This window comes from Bacillus rossius, chromosome 6, assembly GCF_032445375.1.
Source record: "Bacillus rossius redtenbacheri isolate Brsri chromosome 6, Brsri_v3, whole genome shotgun sequence".
NCBI lineage: Eukaryota > Metazoa > Arthropoda > Insecta > Phasmatodea > Bacillidae > Bacillus > Bacillus rossius.
This window is the reverse complement of record NC_086334.1, coordinates 5,899,195-5,923,216: the sequence shown is the minus strand read 5'-3', so window position 1 is coordinate 5,923,216 and position 24,022 is coordinate 5,899,195. Positions and strand designations below refer to the sequence as shown.

The following is a 24,022-nucleotide window of genomic DNA, read 5'->3' as shown; positions in this document are numbered from 1 at the left end:
CACTGGGTAGCTTGTGATTCGACGGTTCTTTGGTCGATAGTCTCTCATTGGCCCAGAGATCTCCAGTTAAACTGCGAGCCAATAGCAGAACCAGCAGAATTGTGCACATGTTTGAATTTCAGCCTATCACGAAATGATCCGCGAATTTTTCTGGTCTCTATTCATCGGACTTGAGTTGTGACAAGATCTTATGTCAACCAATGCACAATCTTTATTATTGACACCACAACCAGTTTGACACCAAAAATCAAGTCCCAAACGTGTTCTTAATATATACTTTCCTCTCTTTTGGGTTGTATGTGGCGAGACGGGACCACCGGTTTGCGCGGGATGCTGCGTGGTCCAGCGCAGGGGGGCCCGGGCCCCGCCGAGCAGCTGCGAGTTTCGGCCGCCAGGGGCGCAGCGGCGCCCTCTCCCGCGCTCGGGTATCGATCGGAGACCCGCGCGCATCTGGGCCAGGGTGCGCCCCCTGCCGGCCCGTCTGTCTGCTGTCACTCGCTCCGGCATCTCGCAGCGACGCACTCGCTCCTCTCTTCAAATTATTCACGCAACGGGGAACGAATTCCGATTTTGATACGAATTTCCGGACGTACGCAATTCCAGTTTTGCACTTTTTTTTTCAAGGCAAAAAGAAGGGGTTTTGTCCGTGAAGTCGGTTTACGGACGATAATTTTACGTGACAACGTCATTAGGAAAACATTGATAAAAAAAATTGCATTCTTTTTTAATTTTCAAATATTATTTACAGTTTTTTTTGCAAATTTAATTTAAATAATTTCTTTAAATATAATCACGAACAATAAGTTAAAAAGACCCGCCTTAACCTGTTTGATATTATAGAAGATTTTCTCGCACGTTGGTTGGCCGGTTCTCGCACGCTCTGCTCAGGCGGAACGTGACCATTTTTCGTTCGTGCAGCCGGCGTTCATCGATTTATAAGACGTTATCACTTCAAAAATTCACGAAAGCAAAATAAGAAAAAAATTAAAACATAAACTTACATAAAACAGGCCTAAATCACATGATCTCAAACAGCGAACCAAACAATGAATCTAAACATGTCATATGGATAACACTGTGACGTTGGGTTTTATCTGTTTGACATCAGCTGATTTCGGCTGGTTTTCTGTATGTTTATGTTTTCATTCATGTTTCTTATTTTGCATTTATGAATTTTCCCCGTGATAAACAGAGCGAAACGGCAATGGCGTATGTCCAGAAATTGTAATAAATCAAAATTAAATCTTTATTCAAGACGTTATTTTGGACATATGCTATTGCATGTTACGCTGTATGCAATAATAAATATAAAAAAGGACAAAAATGTTGAACATGCAAACACATATAAAACAAGCTAAAAATCAGCCGATGTCAACAAATTGAAAACTTAAACAGCACAGAAAATTCCATGGAAGGAGTTTGTCAAAAAAAACTTAAAAGCCCAGGTGAACCCAGCGGACTAAAAACGACGAGACAGTAGCAAACAAGGACAAAAAAAATTGGTTGTCTGTAAAGTCGGTTTATGGACGATAGTTTAATGTGACAACGTCATAACAAAACATTGATGAAATGTTTGCATACTTTTATGAATAAAATTGAATCATTTTTATTGAATTATCACTATTTTGCATGGATACAAAGGAGTGAAATTAAATCTACAACTAAATTGATAAATTTACTTTTATTTGCACTCATTAATTCAAATATGTTTATTACTTTAACGAAGATATTATTTTAACTATAAATTTTATACGTGATTGCTATTTAACTTCTTCCATACTGTGTTATTCTGTTAAGGATAGGACGATGGTAGGAAACGAATGGGAGTGTTTCAAGTTTAATGTTCCTCGAAAATGTCAAATCGATGGTTGTTCCAATCGAGTGGAAGAGAGATAGATGTGGCGCAAGCGTACAACGAGCGTAACGGCACACAGCGTAACGGGACAATGTGCGTAACGGGACACTTTTCGTGCGTGCATCCGGCGTTCATCGATTTATTAGACGTTGTCACGTCAATAATGCCTCGGACAACACTGCGACAAACAGGTGATGATATTGACAACATAACGACAACACAGTGACGCAAGGTGAAACCCAGCAATATATGTATTATGGACACCTAACCAACGACAGCACAAACACAGGAGGCTTCCTAAGACAACAGCTGCTACGTTTCGGGAACTGAGATCCGTCCCCGTCCTCAGCCACAGACAGACTGATGAAATAAAATACACATTAAGGTACACTTCACTTTGGCCGTGTGTCAAAATTGTTCCACAGCGCACGCTATCCGCCCGTTGATCCAAGCGATCATACAAATTTGCGGGGTGCACGAACCTGAAATAAAGTGCACTAAGCGAGTTGCAGAAACTTCAGTTTGTGGCCTAGTACACACTAAATGTCCCGGTGGGAAGTGCCACGGATCATGGTTGTCTGGGGATGATCAGGAACTACTTTAATTCTGTGATCAAGCCTGTGATCATTCTGTGATCATCCAGCTAAGCTACTGACCATATCCCCGAATATGAGATCACCCGGTGATGTAGACGTTCAGCGGTCAACACGTAACACTTAACAATTTCAAATTGAGAAAAAAAATATATACATGGCTTGAAGTAAAAAAAAAATACCCCTTGAAAATTGTCGGCAATGATGCTCCGACTCAGTTACACCGATCGCCGTGAAAGTTGGCACAACGAATTATTTTAAAGGAGAAGGTTTTTATGCTATAAATATTTTTGTAACTCGCCACTGGATGGCGCTTCTAAACCGTTCGAACGATCGCAATGAAAATTGACATACATCGATTTTTGAACACGGAGAACATTTTTGCTACATCCATTTTGCTATAACTCACCACTATATTGGGACTGCTGCGCATCAAACTTTATTTTTCCTGTTCAACCGATCGCCATGAAAATTGGTATATTGTGAATTTCACCGTCCTTAATCCCCATCAACAAGATAAAATGGCGATTTTGACTGTGATGCGTACTTGGTGGGTGAGTTTTAAAATGGAATTACAATTTTTAAATGATTCATAGATTCAAGATTACGTACAAAACCATCCATTTGAGGTACATATGTGGAGGTAAATCAGGACAACGTTTGCCGGGTTCTGCCAATTTTCTTGTGTTGTTGAAGCTGGTGCCTCCGCTTGATTGCGAGTGAGTCAGGGATGGAAGTAGTGTTTGGGACACTGGGGCTGCACAGGCGCTCCGCTATCGATTCCCGCCCCCTGCACACCCGCAGTCGAGATGCGCGAGGGGCTTTCCTCGACAAGCCACGACCCAGTCTGGACTCCAGGATGCACGACGCTGAAGATGCGCGCTCAACTAGCATAGCGTAACCCCTGCGGCGCGACAGGTTCCAAGCGTACGCGATCGCGTGTATATATATACTTATATATATATAAACACAAATATTAAAATAATAAAAAATTAGCATATACAATACACATGAGCTACCTGAAGTTATAACGTATTATAGGCATTCTATAAAAAGGCCTTTTTTAAATCCATCTAATGCCAAACCTTTAAAGATTTAAAGGTATTTAATGAACTAAATATTAATGTAAAAAAAACTAACGAAGACAGAAACAATTTATATATATTTATACAATAAACGGATAAGTGGCCATGAAAAAATGACTGTAAATGGTTAAATTACCATGGATGTGAGTGAGAGAACCATCCCGGCAATCGCGAACAGGAAAACGGAATTGGAATGTATGGAAGGAATGGATGAAACGCGGTTTACACGTGTCACCACCACGCCACTTCGCTCGCTTGCACGCTGAGGAACACAAACACGCAATCGAAGTGAGAATGCCAAAATCGCTTGTGAAATTGATGATTTGCAAGACGTCACCGAGCCTACAACTTTAAAACATTTATAAAAAAACAATGCAAAGGTAAAGAAATTACAAGTGTATAAAGAAAATATTAAAAAAAAAAAAATACGAAACCTTTGATACACATAATGCTGGCATGTAAAAATAATTCAGAATGCATCACTTTAAATAACAAAGACCAAAACGGAATACAGCAAAAGTTTAAAAATCTTCAATATGTTTTTCATATTTTGTAAAAAAAGGTCCACTGAGTTCTGTAAATTTTATAATTTTTGTTTCTTGTAGGTGAATCTGTTTTTTTTTTAACCATTGCATAGAGATGAATAAAAGTAATGCTATACAGTTACCCGATCAACTAAAACGTTTATGTAGTACGTGGGAAATATCTACGATCTTTAAATGACTTTTGCAAGAATGCAAAATAATAAATAACATAAATTAAGACACGAACCCTCAGAGAACAAGCCTATATCATCTGATGTCGAACAGATAGACCCAAGGATGAAACTGAACATGTATTGTAATCAACTCAAAACATGACAGCACAGACGAACACATTTAAACATCGGACATGAAATATCTTTAAATATCTGCGGTTCTATTGCAAACAAAATCTACCGGTTGCTGATGCCAATGCAGTGCCTGGGTAAACATTATCTGTTCAACTGTTGCATATTTTGTTTTATGAAGATGGAGAGTTATTCACATGATGTTTGTGTGTACTTGGGTTGCTCCGCTAGCAGCAGCATTGGCACGATTGCCAACTGGGCTGTTGCTGCATTGTGCGGCAGGCACAGCGAGCTGTAATCCAGTTGCTGGGGCGTTGTTGCGTGACGTCATCATCATCCCCGGCTATCTGGCCACACCTGGCGGGCACGACTGCTAATCCACTTGACGATTGCATTGTGGCAGGTCCCTCCCCTTCCCCGTTTTCCCCTTTTGCACGTCCCTCGCCCATGTCTGCATCAATACCTTACCTCCGCTCACCCGCACAGCTTCCCCCCCCCCCTCCTTCAAATAGCTGCTGGGATTATTACGCACCGCAAGCAGCGCGGGAATGTACTACAAACCCTCAAGTCTCGTCAAGCACAGAACGGTACCCTGCTGCAGTTACAGTTACGTGTTACTATAGGGCCCGCCCTAGTCAGGGGGGAAGGGGGGGGGCAGGTATTTGTGTTGGGCTTGCCGGGGTTTCTAGGCGCAAAACAACTACGAGATTACAGCGCCACCCATGACATTAAAGGCCACACTAACAGTGTCCAATTTTCGCTTCTAAAACCTTCCAATACGTAGAGACCGGAAAAATTCGCGGATTCATTTCGTGATAGGCTGAAATTCAAACATGTGTACAATTCTGCTGGTTCTGCTATTGGCTCGCAGTTTAACTGGAGCTCTCTGGGCCAATGAGAGACTATCGACTGAAGAAGCGTCGAATCACAAGCTACCCAGTGGAGACGCCTCACAATTTAGTACCCAATGAACACGCGTGTTTACTTGAGAAATGCAGAGGATAATGGAGGCAATCCTAGAGGTCATTGAATCCACGAATTTTTCCGGTCCCTTACAATACATAGTGTCAAATAAAGTCGGAGGGTTATGACGTCATTGAAAACGTCACTAGCCATGTTTGTTTCACAAGTTGGACGACTTGAGTTTCCGATTGAATTTTTTCTTCTTTTTTTCACACAGGACTGGTTCTAAAATTGGTTGGATATGGATGCATTCGGCCAATCAAAATTGTGCCTAGCGTAAACAGAAATGACATCCGTTTCCGTCTGAACGATTCTTTAAAATGGCGAAGAGCACATGAGTGATTAAAGAGGTTATAAAAGATAAATTACTAGAATAATGTTATTATCTATTAATGTATTATGCGAGAATGAAATTATGTTTCTATAAATTAAAAAAAATATACCAACATTTATTTTTATTATGTAGTGAAAATTATTGTAAGTTAAATTATTGTTTATAAATAAATAATGCACAAATTGTATCAACAATAGACATACATTGTCCCAGATGTAACCGAACTAAACATTACATTTACAAAATTATTACATGCTTCAAAATAATAGCTTAGGTTATCGATAATTATTTATCAACCAATATTGATTAATTAACAATAAATATTATTCACTGTTGAAATACACCATAAATAAAATTTATTTAATAAATATCAAAGCTAGAATTGATTATAATAAATTAGTTTTTAATTTAATATTATGAATAGGTTAGAAGTGATCGAATATTCAAATAGACTTATTTCGTAGCTCTGCAAATATCACCTTATCCTTGAGTTACAGTGCAACAGATTCTGCCAATAGGCTGCATATACATGTTGCAATGCAGTAATAGTCATTTATAATGTTCTGCCGTCAAATGAATGAACAATGACATGTCCACCGCTCCGCGACGCGAAAACTAAACGGCTCGAAAATACCTCACGGTAATTATTTACACTATAACCATATTGCCGGAAAGTGAAAATAAGAATAATTTATATTCCACGCACGAGATTTGTATAATAATTTTTAAACTAGCATATTTTTAGTTGAATTTAATATATTTCAACGTTCGCGGGCTCATAATTATAATACAGTATGTGATTTTTTAATCAAATAATCAATCTTGACAAATAATTAAACTGTCAAGCAAAAGTATGAAAAGCATTATGCCGGTAAAAAAAATTATGTTACATAGGTAAAACTATACTCATACAACACTCTTTAACAAAACAAATTTACACAAGTGAATAAAAATAATTCGTACTTGAAACAAAGCCATTTTATTGAGAATATGGCCCGTGGCGCGGTGCACAACGATAAACTCAAACCCCGCTGTGTTGCCCTCTGCCCAAATACTCCTTTACTAGATGCCAGCGAGTCAAATGGCGTCAGGCGCAGGCGGGTCTCTACCGCCGCGACCCACCAATCCCTGCAGCGAGGCGGGGTTCAACCTGAGCCACACGCCGCCACGTGGAGTCCGCGGCCCGCCCAGTTCTCTGCACCGTCCGCAACCTTTAAGCATCAGAAATCGTTAAAAAACCTGCTTGTAATAAATGCATGAAATTCTTGCATCACGCATGTCAGTGCCCTGTGTCTATGCAGGTTTTACCTTGGCCCAACTTATCTAGTTTTTAACCTAGAATAGTCAGTGAGGGGAGTTAGTCATGGCTAAAACGTTGCCATGGCTGGCCAATCCCCTCCTAGCACAACATGCATGCTTCCTCTCCTGCATAGTTAATAACCTGCGTGATTAGAGCGTATAGGCTTCGGCCTGAGACGCACTAAGAGTCTTCCCTACCCAGACCCCTCCCAAAACACACTTAGTTTTTAGTTATGTTAGGAAAAAATTAATTGCATTGTTTCACGAAAACGTTGCATTAAAATTCGGCTTTGAAATTTTACTCACATCGCGCCAAAAGAAAGTTTCACTCCAAAAAAAAAAAGTTGACAATCGATTTTCTCAATACATTCTATCGTCACGCACACTTTCGATCACGTTACATCATAGATGTCATAGTAGTCGGTCATTGTGTGCGGGAACAGAAAAAAAAAAACAACGTTGAGTTTTCTAGTGTTTCAGATGCACGGTCGTTGCTCGGAGCAAAGTGCTTTGCGCGGAAGGCTCATGGTTAGGGACCGGAAAAATTCTGCGGATTTAATGACCTCTAGGATAGCCTCCATTATCCTCTGCATTTCTCAAGTAAACACGCGTGTTCATTGGGTACTAAATTGTGAGGCGTCTCCACTGGATAGCTTGTGATTCGACGCTTCTTTGGTCGGTAGTCTCTCATTGGCCCAGAGAGCTCCAATTAAACTGCGAGCCAATAGCAGAACCAGCAGAATTGTACACATGTTTGAATTTCAGCCTATCACGAAATAAATCCGCAAATATTTCCTGTCTCTACTCATGGTCCTGCTATTGCTGGGAGAACCTCTTTCTTGTCAGAGTCCCGCAGGCTTGGGGATCTTTCTCTCTCTCTCTCTCTCTCTCTCTCTCCCTCGAGGACTGCGTGTGCCTGCGGGAGGCTCTTCACGGTGTTTGAAAAAGAGACGGCGGCTGAGAAAAAAGCAAGAGAGAAGACAAGCGCCAAGTGGTCGTCTTTACGACAGAAAAAGGGTCTTTCAGCTCCTTAATTCTTCCGTCCACAGTTTGTTCTGGATGTTTGTCGGATTCGACTACTCGTGAAACCACGATCCGGTGCCATTGGCAATTTATTTATGTTGGAGTGATTCAATGACTGCTGTCATTGCTTACATTGTGAGAAGGACATTCTGAGTTCGGCTTCATTGAAATGATTTTTTTTTGGACTAGCTTAGGATTTTTAAACTTTCTTTAAGGGAGAGGGATAGGAAATGAAAAAAAAAATGTTAAAACAGCTTTTAGATCATAACAACACTGAATAGCTCAATTTGTATTATTTTCCGTAGTTACAGCGTACTATGGAATGCCTGAAATTAATTGTGACTGTCAATAGAAAATATGTTATGATCTTTAAATTTTTTTCATGTGCAATTTCCGCATCAACGAAGAAAAAGCTAAATATTAAACGTTACAAAGGTGTTAGGTATGGATTTTGAAACCGATATGGCATCTCTCGGTCTCCATATTCTCCGCTAAGCGCTAAGCGCGCTGGTTTGTGTTGATTTGACCTCCGTTGTTGATGTAAGTGAATATAAAAGGTTATTGCCTCCTCACGTATTCGACTTCGGCACCAACGGGCCTATAGATTTTTAACTAATTTTAATTTTAAACATTTATCGACACTGTAATTTTTGCAAACAAACATTGAACAAACTTTTCAAGAAATAATAAATAACCACAACTAAAGAAAACGTCTAATAAATACATGAACGCCGGCTGCGCGCACGAAAAAGTGTCCCGTAACGCACATTGTCCAGTTACGCTGTGTTCCGTTACGCTCATTGTACGCTTGCGCCGCATCTATCTCTCTTCCACTCGATTGGAAAAACCATCTATTTCACTTTTTCACGGCACATTAAACTTGAAACACGTCCATTCGTTTCCTTCTTTTCCTATCATCGTCCTATCCTTAACAGAATAACACCGATTGGAAGAAGTTAAATAGCAAACATGTATAAAAGTTGTAGTTAAAATAATCTCTTAGTTAAAGTAATAAAAATATTTGAATTAATGAGTGCAAATAAAAGTAAATTGATCAATTACATTGTAGATTTCATTTCACTCCTTCTTTGTATCCATACAAAATAGTGATGATTAAATAAAAATTATTATATTTTATTCATAAAAGTTAGCAATCATTTCATCAATGTTTTGTTATGACGTTGTCACGTTAAACTATCGTCCGAAAACCGACTTTACAGACAAGCAATTTTTTTTTTACCACTTTTCGATGTTGATATAGGTACTACAATATTTGGTCTCACATCTGTGTCTGTGTGCCTGGACCCGAGTCTCGTGTGCGGGCGACGTATCGGCGCGCAGAGCCAGGCATCGGAGTGCGCAGTGTGCATGCGCGGGTACCTCGCTTCGAAAAAGCGCGCTACGAACCGGGATCTCCGCCTTCAGCAAATGGACCTCGAGGGGGGCATTATTACACCGGGCCAGCTTGTATCTGCGCGGGCCCGGACTAAGGGCATAATGCCGCGGGCCTTGGTCCTCCGTTTCCCCTCCCATTCCACCCAACATCTGTCTCACCGCACACCTCTGCTGAACGGCTAACTCCGAAAGAGCAGCCCAAGAAGCACATCAAGTTCTGTCCCTGCCCGAACACGCCCGAATATTCACATTCGGCCAACCTCGCGATTTGTTTTATTTTTGCGCAGGTTAAATTAATTCAAATATTAAAAGTGGTCGGTTAGGTTAACTAAATAAAAACACTTTAAAACACTATGGACGGTTAGTTAGGTTAGTATAGCTACATTAAAATAAACAGAGAAATTTAAATATATATAAAAAAAACCGATGTTGGCCGAAGGTGAATATTCGGGCGTGTTCGAGCAGGGACAGAACTTGATGTACATCTTAGGTTTCCTAACTCGAAACCAGCAAGAGCCGGCTAAACGACTCAACCCAAAGGTCTATTTTTGTAAAATTAATGTTCACAATTTAACTGTCTGGACAATGTTTGTTACAATAATTAATTATAATAATTCTCTATTGTATCTTGTGTTTTTACAACGTGTACTATGTTAAGTATAGCTATAATGAAACACATTTAAGGAAAACATTCTCATTACAAAAAAAAAATATACTTTCACTACATGTTTCTCATGACGTACTAAATATCATTTAATGTACAGGCCTAAAGATTCTGAAATCCGTTTTTTAATTCCCTGAAGTTCCAAAGATCGAAATATAAAAAAAGGGTGCGTGTACTTATGTACAGGTGTTAAAAGTTATTCTTAATTGGTTAATTTAATAGAAATAAAATATTAAAATGAGTGGAGTGATATTATAAATACAGTTTCTAAAGTATAAATTCAATAAAAAATGTATAAAATATTCATTATTTAATATTTAGAGAGAACAGAGGTATAAATTTAAATATTTAATTTAGTAAAATATTCTAGATAATTTTAATTAATAATTAAAATCAATATATTTCCTGAATGGTTATCCTAAATATAAATTAATATTTTTTGTTAAATAATAATATCATAATTTATAATTTACTAACTTAAAACCCGCGTCTTCATTCGCGCAATTTCAGAGTATTGCTAAAATATTACCATTTAAAGAAAAGAATGGGAATAATTTCAAACATTTTTTCTAAGTAAATAGACACAAAGTACCCTACCTAATTAATTATTTACGTCATTAATGCTAAGATTCTTACATTCAGTTTTTGTAGCTATGGAGATATGAATTTTTTATGATAAACCATGCTTTCCTCCCTTTTCACACCCTTTAAAGACGAAATCCGGAAAACGTAAAAAATACAATTTGTAACTCTATATGCATAATGTTCATTTATAAACCTTAGATCTAGTAAATTCGTAAATATGCATTTTTTTCTCTTTAAATTAATCTTTGCCCATTTACACCGTTTGGTGTGGAATCTTGCACGTAAGTTTAGTAATAATGTAATCGTTTATTTTTTTTACCTTTAATTATATCTTACTTAATTAGTTCCAAGGATGATATGATTCAATTAATGAATATTTAACCCGTTTTTACCCCATCAAAAGACAACTTTTAATACACGCAAAAAATGAGCAATACCTAACTCTAGATGCAAGTATTTTTTTGTTGCAAATTACTTATTATTATTGAATTTTAGGTGTTGGATTTTTATTTTTGAAACACGCATATCCCTTTTAGCAACTTTAGGGTTTGAATTTTGCTAACTGGTAAAATTGTGGTTGGTTATATTCGTATGTTTATTATTTGTATTCAAATATAATTTATTATACTTAGGCCCTAATTTAATTTAGACATTGAATTATTAATCTTAAAACCATAATTAACCATGTTCACCATTTAGGAGTTGCATTTTGGAAAAATAGTAAATTTCTGATTTAGTACCTATGTTTATTATTGAAGGTCCCTGTATCTTTTGTTATGCTTGGTTACATAAGAAGATATAATTATTTGTCTTAAATTAATTATCTTGAAACCTTATTTCCTCATAAATAAGGGGTGGAATTATGTATTTATATAGCTTAGTTTTACCTATGATAGTCACAGACATTTATAATAATGTTACGAACGTTAGCTGGGCTGCGGCGCGCAGGTGCAGCGCTAGCTGGCTGACCGGCTGCCGCCGCAACATGAGATGTTCCGTGCGCACCTGGGTCGCCGATTCCCCTCCCTCCAGTCCTCCACTCCCCGCGCGGCGCTGATAGCCAGACACCTGACACCTCACAGCTGCGGAGTCCCGCACGCCACCTGGCAGCTGCCGACACGTGTTTCGAGAGATTTCTGCCGTCGGGTCGGCGCGGAATGACGCGACTGTCCCGAGCGGTGCTCGTGATTTCTGGAAGGCGCCTGGGCTGGTATATAAGCCGGGGACGCCGGCCTTCGGAGGGAGAGTTAGTCGGGAGTTCTCCCTCGGCGGAGTTGCAGGGCAATAGTGCCGCGGGTGCGGCAGAGTAACGAAGTCCTTAGACGAATGTTCCAGGGCAGGGAATGAGTGAGTTCAGTGGAGTCGGGAGTTTTCCCGCGGCGGAGTTTCCGGGCGATAGAGCGGCGAAGTCCCTGGACGAAGGTTCCAAGGCAGAGAGTTCAGTTCCGGGCGATAGTGTCGCGGGCGCGGCGGAATCCCGAGCGAGGTTCCGAGCGAGGCGTGAAGTGGGATCTCGGCGAAGGGGAAGTGCGACGGCGGCGGCGGAGTGCGGCGACGGAGTCCTGCGACGGAGGTCCACGAGGGGTGCTGCGGCGAGAGTTGCACCAGAGGTGCGGCCCAGCGAGGTGTGCGGTGTGTAAAAACCGAATGACTGGGGAAGCAACATTTTTAAGTAAAATTGATTAATTGTCATTTTTAGATTATTTGCTATTAATGTAAATAGTGACAAAAAATAAAACTGTGTGTGTAATAAATTCCCTATTTGGGCTATCCTTAACGAACCCATGATCGTAACAATATTAAAATAAAGTTAATCAACATTGGTTTCAGTAGTTTTTACGTGATGCTCAAACAGACAAAAATCATAAGAACAGGAAAAACGGACCGTTACAGTTTTATAATAGTATATACATATAGATATATAATGCAAACAAAATATGCAAAATGGAACATAACCTCACAAACATTCCATGAAAATGGCCAGAAGACTATTAACCTTCCACAGACACTCGCTGCCAGCGACAATTAAAGTTTACAAGCAAACTGACATCGTTACACATACGAGAACGTAACCTTTATTATGTAAATACACTTCAAAATACATTTGAAAAAGTTATAAACACAATTTACATATCAATGAGTTTAATGATATAAACTAGTATTCAAATCATCCACTAAAGTATGAGATTTAAAAACACATATATAGTTTTGATGTAACCTTATTTTCATTCTGTGTAAATTACGTTGTTATCGGTCACATAATATTTTTTCATAACGAGCCTAAAGAATTACTACTTCAAAAGATAATTTTAAATTTTATATTGTTGGCAGCTGATTAACTCTCAGCTGTAACTCTTGCTGTATTTTGATCGTGTCATAAAAATTAAAGAATTGGTTGTTGCGTAATTCTCGTGTGTTTTCTCTCGCCTCCATAATATTGAAAAATATATATAGCCCTAGGAACGCGAAGATGTTGAACATTAGCGAGGCCAAGGGTAGTTTCCTCACCAGCGACCGCATGAATGATCTAACAGGCAAACCCGTGTTCATTAAGAACTTAACAGGGGTTCGTGAATCACAAAGTCGACCCGAAATTCTCTTCCTTTCAGCCCCACATGAAAGTGGCAAGGGGGGTAGGGGGGTAGAGGACACGTGTGTTTTGTTGCACCTCGGGGGCGAGGGTTCATGACCTCCAGCGGAAAGGGGTGGAACTATTGCAAATTACACTAATTATTTATTTATTTTTACCCCCTCTCTGCTTTTGCTGTGCTCGCCTCAAGTTCGAACCACGTGAATTATTACGCGTCAGCCGTGGAGGTTTGGACCGTATTGAAGTTCGGGAGTTTCCCAAAGTGCAGCCGCCATGGTGACTCTGAATACGGACCCGTAGCTTAACAGGATAGGCCGAAGGAATGTGCAGGGGAGTTAAAATAAGCCACTTAGTTGCTTTAACTATATTTAATTTATAAACAAACTAGTTGAAGAACTCAACGTTGCCCGGGCTAAACACATCATAACATACGGAATATAACTGCCTAGTTTCAAGTCTGTTGGATATAACAATTTAAAAATGGGAAATATTGAATTATTATTTTTTGGTTTATAAGCATTTTTTTTCTTCAAAAGTCTTAAAATCGAAATCATGAACAAAAATATTATATATTGTGACTATTTTTTTTTGCTACGCAATCGTAAATAACCCTACCAAAATATAACAATTCAAAAAATCAAGAATTCTATACTTTTCGAAATAAAGTTCTTTGTACAACTTAAACAGAAATAATCTTTAATTGGGTAATTTTGGCTATTAATACTGTAAAAAATTTGTTGTCTGTAAATTCGGTTTACGGACGATAGTTGAACGTGACAACGTCATAACAAAACATTGATGAAATTATTGATTCAGAAGAAAATGAAATATCATATTCGGCCTGACTGAGCCGTAATAGGTTTTTGCAACCAAACCATTTAGGCATTAAAAATATTATATTCCTTAAGGAAGAAATTTTTTTTAAATTTTTCTCTTTTGTATGATAAAATCTACTTCTGCATACTTTTATGAATAAAATTGAATCATTTTTATTGAATTATCAAAATTTTGTATGGATACAAAGAAGGAGTGAAATGAAATCTACAATTTAATTGATAAATTTACTTTTATTTGCATTCATTAATTCAAATATATTTATTACTTTTGTAGTGTTGCGCGCGCCGTATTTATTTTTACAAGTACGAAAATGAAAGTATTGCAGCGGCCGGGATTCGATCCATAAACCTTTAGATTAGAAGTCAGCGATGCTAATCACATGGCCACATTGGCCATATTGGAAATAATTGTTTCAGATGTTATATATATATATATATTTATAAAAATTTTGTTTTGTGTTGTGGAAGTTTTAAAAATGTATGTAGTCCGCCATGTTTATTTCTTATAGTGGTAGGCGGGAAATTAATAATCGTACAAATTGTGCTGAAAATCGGTGGACGATCGTTAAATTACATACCTTATATTAATAATTCGAACGACGAAAATATGATTGAAAAGTCAAATCGATTGTTGTTCCAATCGAGTGGAAGAGAGATGCCACGCATGCGTACAATGAGCATAACAGGACACATCCGTAGTGGGACATCCGTAGTGGGACAATGTGCGTTACGGGACACTTTTTCGTGCGTGCAGCCGGCGTTCATCGATTTATTAGACGTTGTCACGTCAAAAATATTCAAAATTAGTTAATTATTTTATAAAATGAACCATATTTTCAAATAAATTTTTAATATAGCATTGTAACAATTTTGAAAGTATTAATAGTCTAAGTTACGTGATTAAAATAATCTGCCACATGAATTGTACAAAGAATTTCCCCTCCAAAAGTTTAATATGTTTAATTTTATATTTAATAGTTATGAACATAAAAGTTATTCATGATTGCGTAGAAAAAATCTTTTAACTCAAAAACTTCCAAAACATTTTTCATTCATTTGATTCAGAGTGTTTGGCTTCCCAAATGTTCTAGCCTGACGTTTAGATATAATTATTTTCCTACCAACTGTTCTCAGCTTGACGTTGATTTCTAGGACACACTATATACATTTTTTTTGTGTATTAAAGGTTATTTGGCACGAGAAGGCGTGAGGGCTCCCCTCCTCCAAAACACTCTACGGCCAACCATATGGTCCCACACTTCCGCGAATGTTTTAATGACTCCAGAAGCTCTTTACGTGTCAGGATGGTGGCACCGTTTTTTTTTTTTTTTACTCCCGGACGCAGATTACAAAATACAATGCCTAGGGTTCAGCAAAGGGGAGGGGGTTAGAGTTGGGCGGAATTACGCGCTGCAGGCTCTACGGAAATGGCAGCGTTCCAAAATTGTAGGGAACCTACTCTCTCCCCCCCCCCCCTAACTTTCCTTCCTGACCCCGATGTTTAACATGATGTCCGTGTTCTATGTACGTGCGGTGATAAAACAAATGAATTTTTTCCAACCCTGATGGGTTTGGCAATGCTTGCGACTGAAAATATTAATTGATTTAACGAATTAAATTTCACGTATTTTATTGAAGGTAAATATATATAACTTACGAATTGCTACCCCAAGAATTAATTTCATGCAGCAAGATCAGTTTCCCACAAATTTAGTGGAATGTCTCATGAAAAATAACAATAATCGTCTGAACTTCTCCATGCTTCACTTTACTTTTGTTTTTGTAAGAAATTTGATTGAAACGCCTTGTCTGATTTAGAGTCGATATCAATCCGCACGAAATATGATTTTATATCTGTAGTATTTGACCAAAAGTAAAACTATTTACTAAGGCAAAATTTTGTATTTTTGATTTTTATAATAATTTATATTACAGCCTACATTACATGCTTAAAAAATAAATGTCAGCATTTCTTATTTCGGACAATAGGCTAATTCTATACCTTTTCTTTTCAAAAAATATTTACTTCTTCAAATATAAACAGCCCGATATTAAAATAATACTGAAACGTAGAAACGACTTCTCAGATACAAATTTAGATTAAATAAATTAATATGACTTACGTTTGGCCACGGCATTCTTGGATCTTTAATTTCCAAATATTTCAACGTTCAAAACCATATGTTGTTTACATACAGGCTCACGTGTTACTTTTTGCCTCATTAAGTTATCAAGATTTGTTAATTTTTCGCAAGAGAAGACATTGTTTAATATTAAGTAAGAGCTTAACATAACTGGGATGTACATTAAAAAAAACTTTATCAATAATCTCAATCTTGCTTTAACGTTAATATATGGTTAGCTATTCCAGAGGTTTTCTAAAACCAAGTAGAAATTCTTCACGCCTACTTATACTGTACAGGATATGAGAGGAAGAAAAAATCAGATATATTTTCTGTATACTATTTTTTTCTTCAAAATAATCGTGGTACTAATAAATAACTAATCTATGGCTCAACAATGATTGCAATAACTTTAATTATTCAACAAATTACAATTTTTATGCAAACAGAACTTGATGAGTTTTCATGATGATTGATATCTTTCTCTCAACTTAAAACTCTGTAAGTAAAGGAATTATTGACTAACATCATTTCAGAGTAATTTTTCATAGGAAAAAAATTATAAATAAAACATGTAAGTAGTTTAACATTGGGAAATTAGTTTTGGACTGTAGAACAATGACAACATAGACGAACATAGCGGTGAAAAACTAGATATCCACACAGAGAAGGAGTCACGACAGAATTCTACTATATAAGTCTTAAACAAATTATATTATGACAGTTAAAACGTTTTACTTTATTTCCACGGAAAAGTACATACTTTGGCACAAAGACTTAACTGCGTTAAAAGAGTGCAAATTTTGTCAGACTTTGAAATACAATCAGTGTCATCAAATAAACAACAAGAAGCAGAAAATCACCTTTGACTCCTTTCACCATCTCTTGCTGCCTTCCATGAGGAAGACTATTAAACTCTTTTTTAATAATTCTTTAAACGCTAACAAGTCAGACACTTACATCCATCAAAGATTCAGGTAATGTCATCTCCATACAAAATAAAGTACATTTCTACACCAAATACCATATAAATACCACTATTCAATACCACTGTTCAGTTTATTTCCCCAATGTATCCGTGACCTGAACTCTTGGTAATTTAAAAACAATTCCGGAAAAAATGATAGTTCTGTGAAAGGAAAAAAAATATACTTATTCTATTATTCAGGGAAACAGTCACGCTAATTGTGAATACTAATTATCTTAAGTTTAAAGATAAATTTTACGAGTACAAACAGAAGGATATAGGAACTCCGCTTTCATTTAATGCCAATTATTAATTTGATGGGGAATTTCGAGCATTAAGCATGTTGCTAGTCGCAGGTAACATTTTCCCATCGTTGGTACTTCTGTTTATTTCACGTAATTTATTTCTCTTTATTTTCACCGCTATCTTTTTTTGGTATTTATTTTACTAATTTATAAGTTTAGTAATTATTTCTTCTATTAATATTTTATATTACAATATTTGGTTGAAAGTAATTTTTGCCATAATTTAATAAACATTGATAATTGGCTTTGCTTGCAACAACACATGCTGACGGCCGGTACTCGGGTGTTCTCGGTTGTGATCCGAAGTAGGCCGAAGCTGGACACGACGAAACAAGTGAACTGAGCCGTGCGAAGACATTCGTTACCGATTAACCAAATCACATTAAAATAAACCAGTTAGCGTGTCTTTCAGTACTCGCAAGTGATGCTTAAAAATCCAACCTTGGTAACGATGAATTTATGTGTACTCACGTTGCAAATACACTTACAATACAAAACTCGGGCACGAAATAATGACGGGCGTGATAAATATAAGCAAATTGTAAGGGACCGGAAAAATTCGCGGATTCAATGACCTCTAGGATAGCCTCTACTATCCTCTGCATTTCTCAAGTAAACACGCGTGTTCATTGGGTACTAAATTGTGAGGCGTCTCCACTGGGTAGCTTGTGATTCGACGCTTCTTTGGTCGATAGTCTCTCATTGGCCCAGAGAGGCAATAGCAGAACCAGCAGAATTGTACAAATTTTTTGAATTTCAGCCTATAACGAAATGAATCCGCGAATTTTTCCGGTCTCTACAAATTGTGTTTTCAACTGCATTTCTGGACGTGAATCGCTCGTAGTTTCAGCACCCACCGCTAGAATTCACTACTGGAGATGTCATCTTACAAATCTCTGCCTTGCAGTTTTACAAGTGATATCGTTGGCAACTAGGTTTCCAAAATTTTTTTTTCTAAAAAGTACAAAAAAAATTACAGTAAAGTTACATGAGTGAACAGTAGCACGTGAATTTCCGACGCAGCAGATGCCACTCCACTGAGAAGAGATAGCGTGATCACAGCACCGTACCAACCAAACCGTTTACACCGCGCTGATTGCTTGCAGTTAAACACGTGTAAAAATAACACAACCAACGGTTCTCTGAGAAACCAACTGCTGTTTGCTAGTTGCAGTTGGCTGTCTCTACACGTCTGCGCCGCGCTCATCACATGCTTTCCGTGAAGAAAACTAAACACGATACGCCAGGGCGCTGTGATGCCGCGTCTTCTGAGCCAATGCGATGGTGTTTAAGTCGGGCGTGAAATTCAAATTTACGCGCCACTGATCTCGCCTGTAACCCTGCAAAGTCGGTATTCCGGACATATGTTCATTAACAAAAAAAATTGAAATAAGTTTTATTTAATAAAAAATTAAAACCAAAAATTTTCCGAAATTTATTCGAAATTATTTATTTTAATTATTTATTAAATTAAAAAATAATAATGCAAATAAATAATACATACGGCAACATAACCAAACTAATATAAATATACATGAATGTACACCTGCACACAAAATAATTCACAAATATTAAAAATAAATAATTTTTTAATAATATTAATTAGTATTGAAAAAGTATGGTATGTATAAATTAGTAGTCGATCCGAAATTTCTGGCAAGTCACGCACAAAAAATATAGTTCATTAATTTTCACTGTGTCGATAATATACCTATTATCTAGCGGGAAAAACTACTTCGAACCACCAGGTCTGAGACTCGGCAATTAAGAGGTTCTTCCCCGTGCGGTTGCCAGCCACCGGCGGTGTTGCTGCAGGAAGGGCCCCCGGGGAGGTGTGCCCTCGCAAGAAGGTGGGCCAGAGGCTCCTAACCTGGCCCACCGGGAAGCAGGGAGGGCCGTGACGTAGAGAAGGGCGCGATGACGAGTGTGCGAGGGTGTATGTAGGTAACCACGGAGTGGCCGTGGGTGGAAGGATATGATGAGGAGGAGGGAAGGAGGGTTTATAAATACCGCATCACCGCCCCCGCGGCCGGTATCGATCTATCGCCGCGCCTTTCGAGGATGGCGAGAGGGCCCGGACGCGCCCGGCAATGTTGTTTTTTTCCCCGGTGACCTTGAATCGCGGCCGCGCGCGTTTGAACCGCGAAGAGATAGGCGAGTTGTCGCTGGGAGGACCACAGCCGAAAATGCAAAACAGCCATCCCCCTACCACAGACTCCAGAATCGTTTACACCTCAAACACACCAAGAACGTAACACACAGACACAAGACAAGGGGTAATGGGCGGCAATCAGCTGCCTGGGACTCTTTGCGAGCCCCCCTGGATCCATGCCACAGACAGGCACAGACAGGCACAGAGCGAGTTGTCGCTGGGAGGACCACAGCCGAAAAGGCCAAACAGCCACCCCCCTTACCAAAGACTCCAGAATCGTTTACACCTCAAACACATCAAGAACGTAACACACAGACACAAAACAAGAGGTGATGGGCGTCTTCCCACAGCCTGGGACTCTTTGCGAGCTCCGTGGATCGACGCCACAGACAGGCACAGACAGGCACAGACAGGCACGCGGACCGGGCAATGACGACGGTGTCAGTTCCGATACGCACTGGTCGCAGACTGTGCTGTCCGCATCAGCATCTGGTCTAAACCAGGGGTGTCTTAACTGCTGTCGCTTCAGTTGAAATGCCAATATAAGTAACTGAGGGGTTGATGAAAGAGCAGTATGCATGCATATATATACACACCTATATGTAAAAATTGTATGTTGGTATTTACGCATGACGTCGATAAACTCCGACAACGTTTGACCGATCGCCATGAAAGTTGGCACATCGAAGTGTTTTTTTTTTTCATGGAGAAGGTTTACGTGCTAACCATTTTTCATTTGGTAACTCGCCGGACAGATTTTGTCTGCGTTCGAGGGCTGGTATATGTTTTAGAAGTTAGGGCTGAACAACATTTTTTTTTATTGTAAATAACGGAGAACATATTTTGAGATAAAAAACTGAATGTTTGGATACTGTTTTCTACGACCAGTGCGTATTTTGTCGCTGTAACAAAATTAAAACTTTGAAATAATAAATTGGGAATACGGTTTTCATCTCTCACATATTTTTGTGACATTTTAATACCCCTAATTATTTTAATATAATAATTATGCTACAGTTAAAAATAATTGCGGATATTGTAGAACTTCGTTTAATTAAAAATAATTCAGGCGCTTATGGTTTCATCTCAAATAAATTATTGTTTACAATAAAAATTTTGTACAGCCCCAAAGTCAAAGACGTATACCAGCCTCAGGAAGCATTTTAGACCCTTAGCCGTAATGCGTTTTTCAAATTATTTTGCCGCGATTAACCTAAAGTGGAAGTCTGTCGGCGAAATTCATACCCTCTGTGTGTGTGTTTGTGTGTGTGTGTGTGTGAGTAATGAACAAGCCACACAGGAAAAAATGTATAACGTGAGTAGGAAAATGGCGAATTTGGTAGCCCTTGGTACCTCTACACGAATGTGATGCATAATTTCGAATTTAGGTCATTAGAGACTCAAACACACACAGCAGTACCAATCAGCGATTTCGGATAAGAAATCAGGCTTGGTCAATTGTAAGGAGACGATATTTTCCCTAGAGTAGTGAAAGGCAAATAAAATCATCCATAAACAATAACTGCAAGCGTATTTGGGTACTTGATGTCTTTCTCCTGAAAATAAATAAGATAGCAAAATTTCCTGAGCAAAACAAAAACAAAAATAATTAAAAGAAAATTAATTTAGTTGTTTTCTTTTTCACGTGTACATTACTAGCTGTCGTTAAACAATACTGTTTCTATAGTATTGCATTATTAAACATTTTTTTATTTTGCATTGCACAAACGCACGTTTTGATGTTTTTTTGGACAATTTTGTAATCAAGATAAAGAAACGATAGAAAAAAAAGTAGTTAAGCAAAAATAAATACAAGATGATCATCGAGCCTTTCACCAAATTTTTTACAGTATTTATGCATAACTTTTTACAGCTCGTCACTATAACGTTAAAAAATAAGCTCAATTTGAAAAATAAATACTTTCTATTTTTTTTTTAAAGTCCAGCACAGACAGTGGCCAGAAATTATGGTGAAAAACTTTTGGCTCATCTTGTACTTACAAATTCGTATGTTTCTACGTGCTCTGCATTGTAAATTGAAAGAAAAAAAACTCTATAGAATCATTCAGTATATATATAAATTTAAAAAAAATTGTGTGAAGCCCGTGCATTTAGTCAACTTTGATGAAGTATGAAACACATGCAAATAGGCCAAAAAAAGCTATCCGAAATAAAATGCAAGATATCAAATAGTTAAAAAAAATTACGAAAATTGAGTGAAGAAGAAGAAGAAGGAGACTGAAATATGTTTGCCATCCCCCCTAAGGTAAAGCTGGTTAAAGTGCTGATTAAGAGACTGTAATGGAATATTTATTTTCCGCATGCACGACCTCGCTTGAGATAGCCTTGAGCGGACGGGTGCTTCTAGTTGTCACTCTGGCCGCTGCTCCCCGTGAGCGCTGCAGTCGAAGCTTCAGCCTGCACGGGACACACAGGTTCCTTGGTTCTTGAACACACCCAGAGCTTTCAAACACACAACCGTTAAAAAATTTAGGCACTATCAAAGGTTGGCTGATGATTCCTGCAAGGTATGATGCGTTTTCAATTAAAAAAAAAAAAAAATTCAAACGCTGTTTACACTAATCTGAATGAATGCAAAAAAAAATGATATTTCACGACGATGATAGCGTGCTCTTTTTTCTTTAGGCAGTGACTTCCGTTAGTTAAGAGAACTAACGTCACGTCATGGACATCCAATTTTATAGCAAGATGCAAGAACGACATACTTTGCACCAATTCATCAGCCTGGTAAGTCCAAATGATTAAATTGTGATGCTGCATACATAATTTATTTTTAAACAATCCAGTTTTTAGAAATAAAATCGTTAACAGCATTAGTGAACATCATCCAGGAACTTTGAATTGATCGGACTGACAGTTTTCCTCTAAATGCGTTAAAATCTACTAGAAATATATAAATACTAAGGAAGACCATGAGATGAAAAAAATCAACTGGCATAAAATACGGAATGTTGGAATAACATTTTAAAATTGAAACTTGTTAAACGGCGAAACAACAGATTAAGATAGAGTACTTGTCATTAAAGTTATTTCTGCCGTAAATTTTAAAAATCACGCTGTTCATTACGAAAAAAAATTAAAACCAACAAATTTTCAAAATCAAAAACAAACTTATTTTAAAATAATTTACCAAATATTTGATATAGAAGTTATTTTGCTAGAAAATAAAAGTTCCATAAGGAAATTTAATTGATGTCAGTGAAACATCTACAGATTTTTAAATGCAATTTAATATAATAATGGTTAAGTATGATTAAAGAGGTTTTCGGGATAAAAAATGGTGCATGTGTCGGAGAAAAATCAGCTAAGTTTATTGTAAAAATTTTAATACGTGTGGATAGTACGTGAATGTTATATGTATATATGTGTTTTCAAACTATAAAGGCTCAGTGTTAAATAATTATTTTATAGGTGCCAACAGACGAAATTTCTATACACCGATGCATTTCATTGGAATTATTTTTAACAGAAAAGTGTAACTAATAATGCCCATTATTATGTAATATGATTAAAAAAACGTGTAATGTAAATAATTTTATATAATTCTGTGATAAATTTAAACAGCAATAACTCAGATGACAAATTAAAGTAGCATTTCAAATTCCTGTGTTTCAAGAATTTGCACGTTTAAACTTGACCATTTTACGCAACTTCCTCTTTCGTCCCCTCCTTCATTGCTGCTAGTAGGTGTAAGCCATTGTCGTGGATGGAGTGCGATAAGAGGGGAAAAAAATATGTATATATTCGGTCGGTGCATTAGGCGGTGCGGAATTGGGTTGCGAGTGCGGGCGTTTTGACGCGCGGCCGCTGCGCTGCGCTCGTGTCGCCTCTCGGATAACGGACTTGCTGAGCCGGCGCGCGGAGATTCCAGTGATAGGACACTCGCGGCCACGCTGCCACCCCCTCCCAACCACCCCCTAACACCCCCACAACCCCCTAACAACCCCCTTCCCCTCGTGGCAGAGCTGGAACAGCTACCCGCGACTCGGGCTCGTTCACTTCGAGTGATCCCCACTGAGACCGTGTGTTTATTGTTGAGACGTTTCCTTTTCATATTCTACTTTAAAAAAGGGGGTTGTCTGTAAACTCGGTTGACGGATGACAATTTTACGTGATAAAGTCATAAGAAAACATTTATGGAAAATTGCATACTTCTTAATTTGTAAATATTATTTACAGTTTTCGAAAATTATTTAATTTAAATAATTTTTTTAAATATAATCACGAACAATTAGTTAAGAAACCCGCCTTAACCTGATTGATATTATAGAAGATTTTCTCGCACGGTGGTTGGCCGGTTCTTGCACGCTCGGCTCAGGTGGAACGTGACCATTTTTCGTGCGTGCAGCCGGCGTTCATCGATTTATAAGACGTTATAACGTCAAAAAAAAACATCCAAGGGC

At 38.0% G+C, this 24,022-nt stretch overlaps 1 protein-coding gene across 1 annotated transcript in view; it reads left to right on the top strand.

The window, feature by feature from the left end:
- The first annotated feature begins 330 nt into the window (after positions 1-330).
- The window catches only part of LOC134533375 (dentin sialophosphoprotein-like), a 143,365-nt gene continuing 119,673 nt past the window's right edge, over positions 331-24,022 (top strand). Inside the window, exons 1-2 of the mRNA XM_063370896.1 lie at positions 331-460; positions 19,241-19,296. Of these exons, the coding sequence (XP_063226966.1) occupies positions 331-460; positions 19,241-19,296 (186 nt within the window). The remainder of the gene's footprint in view (positions 461-19,240; positions 19,297-24,022) is intronic.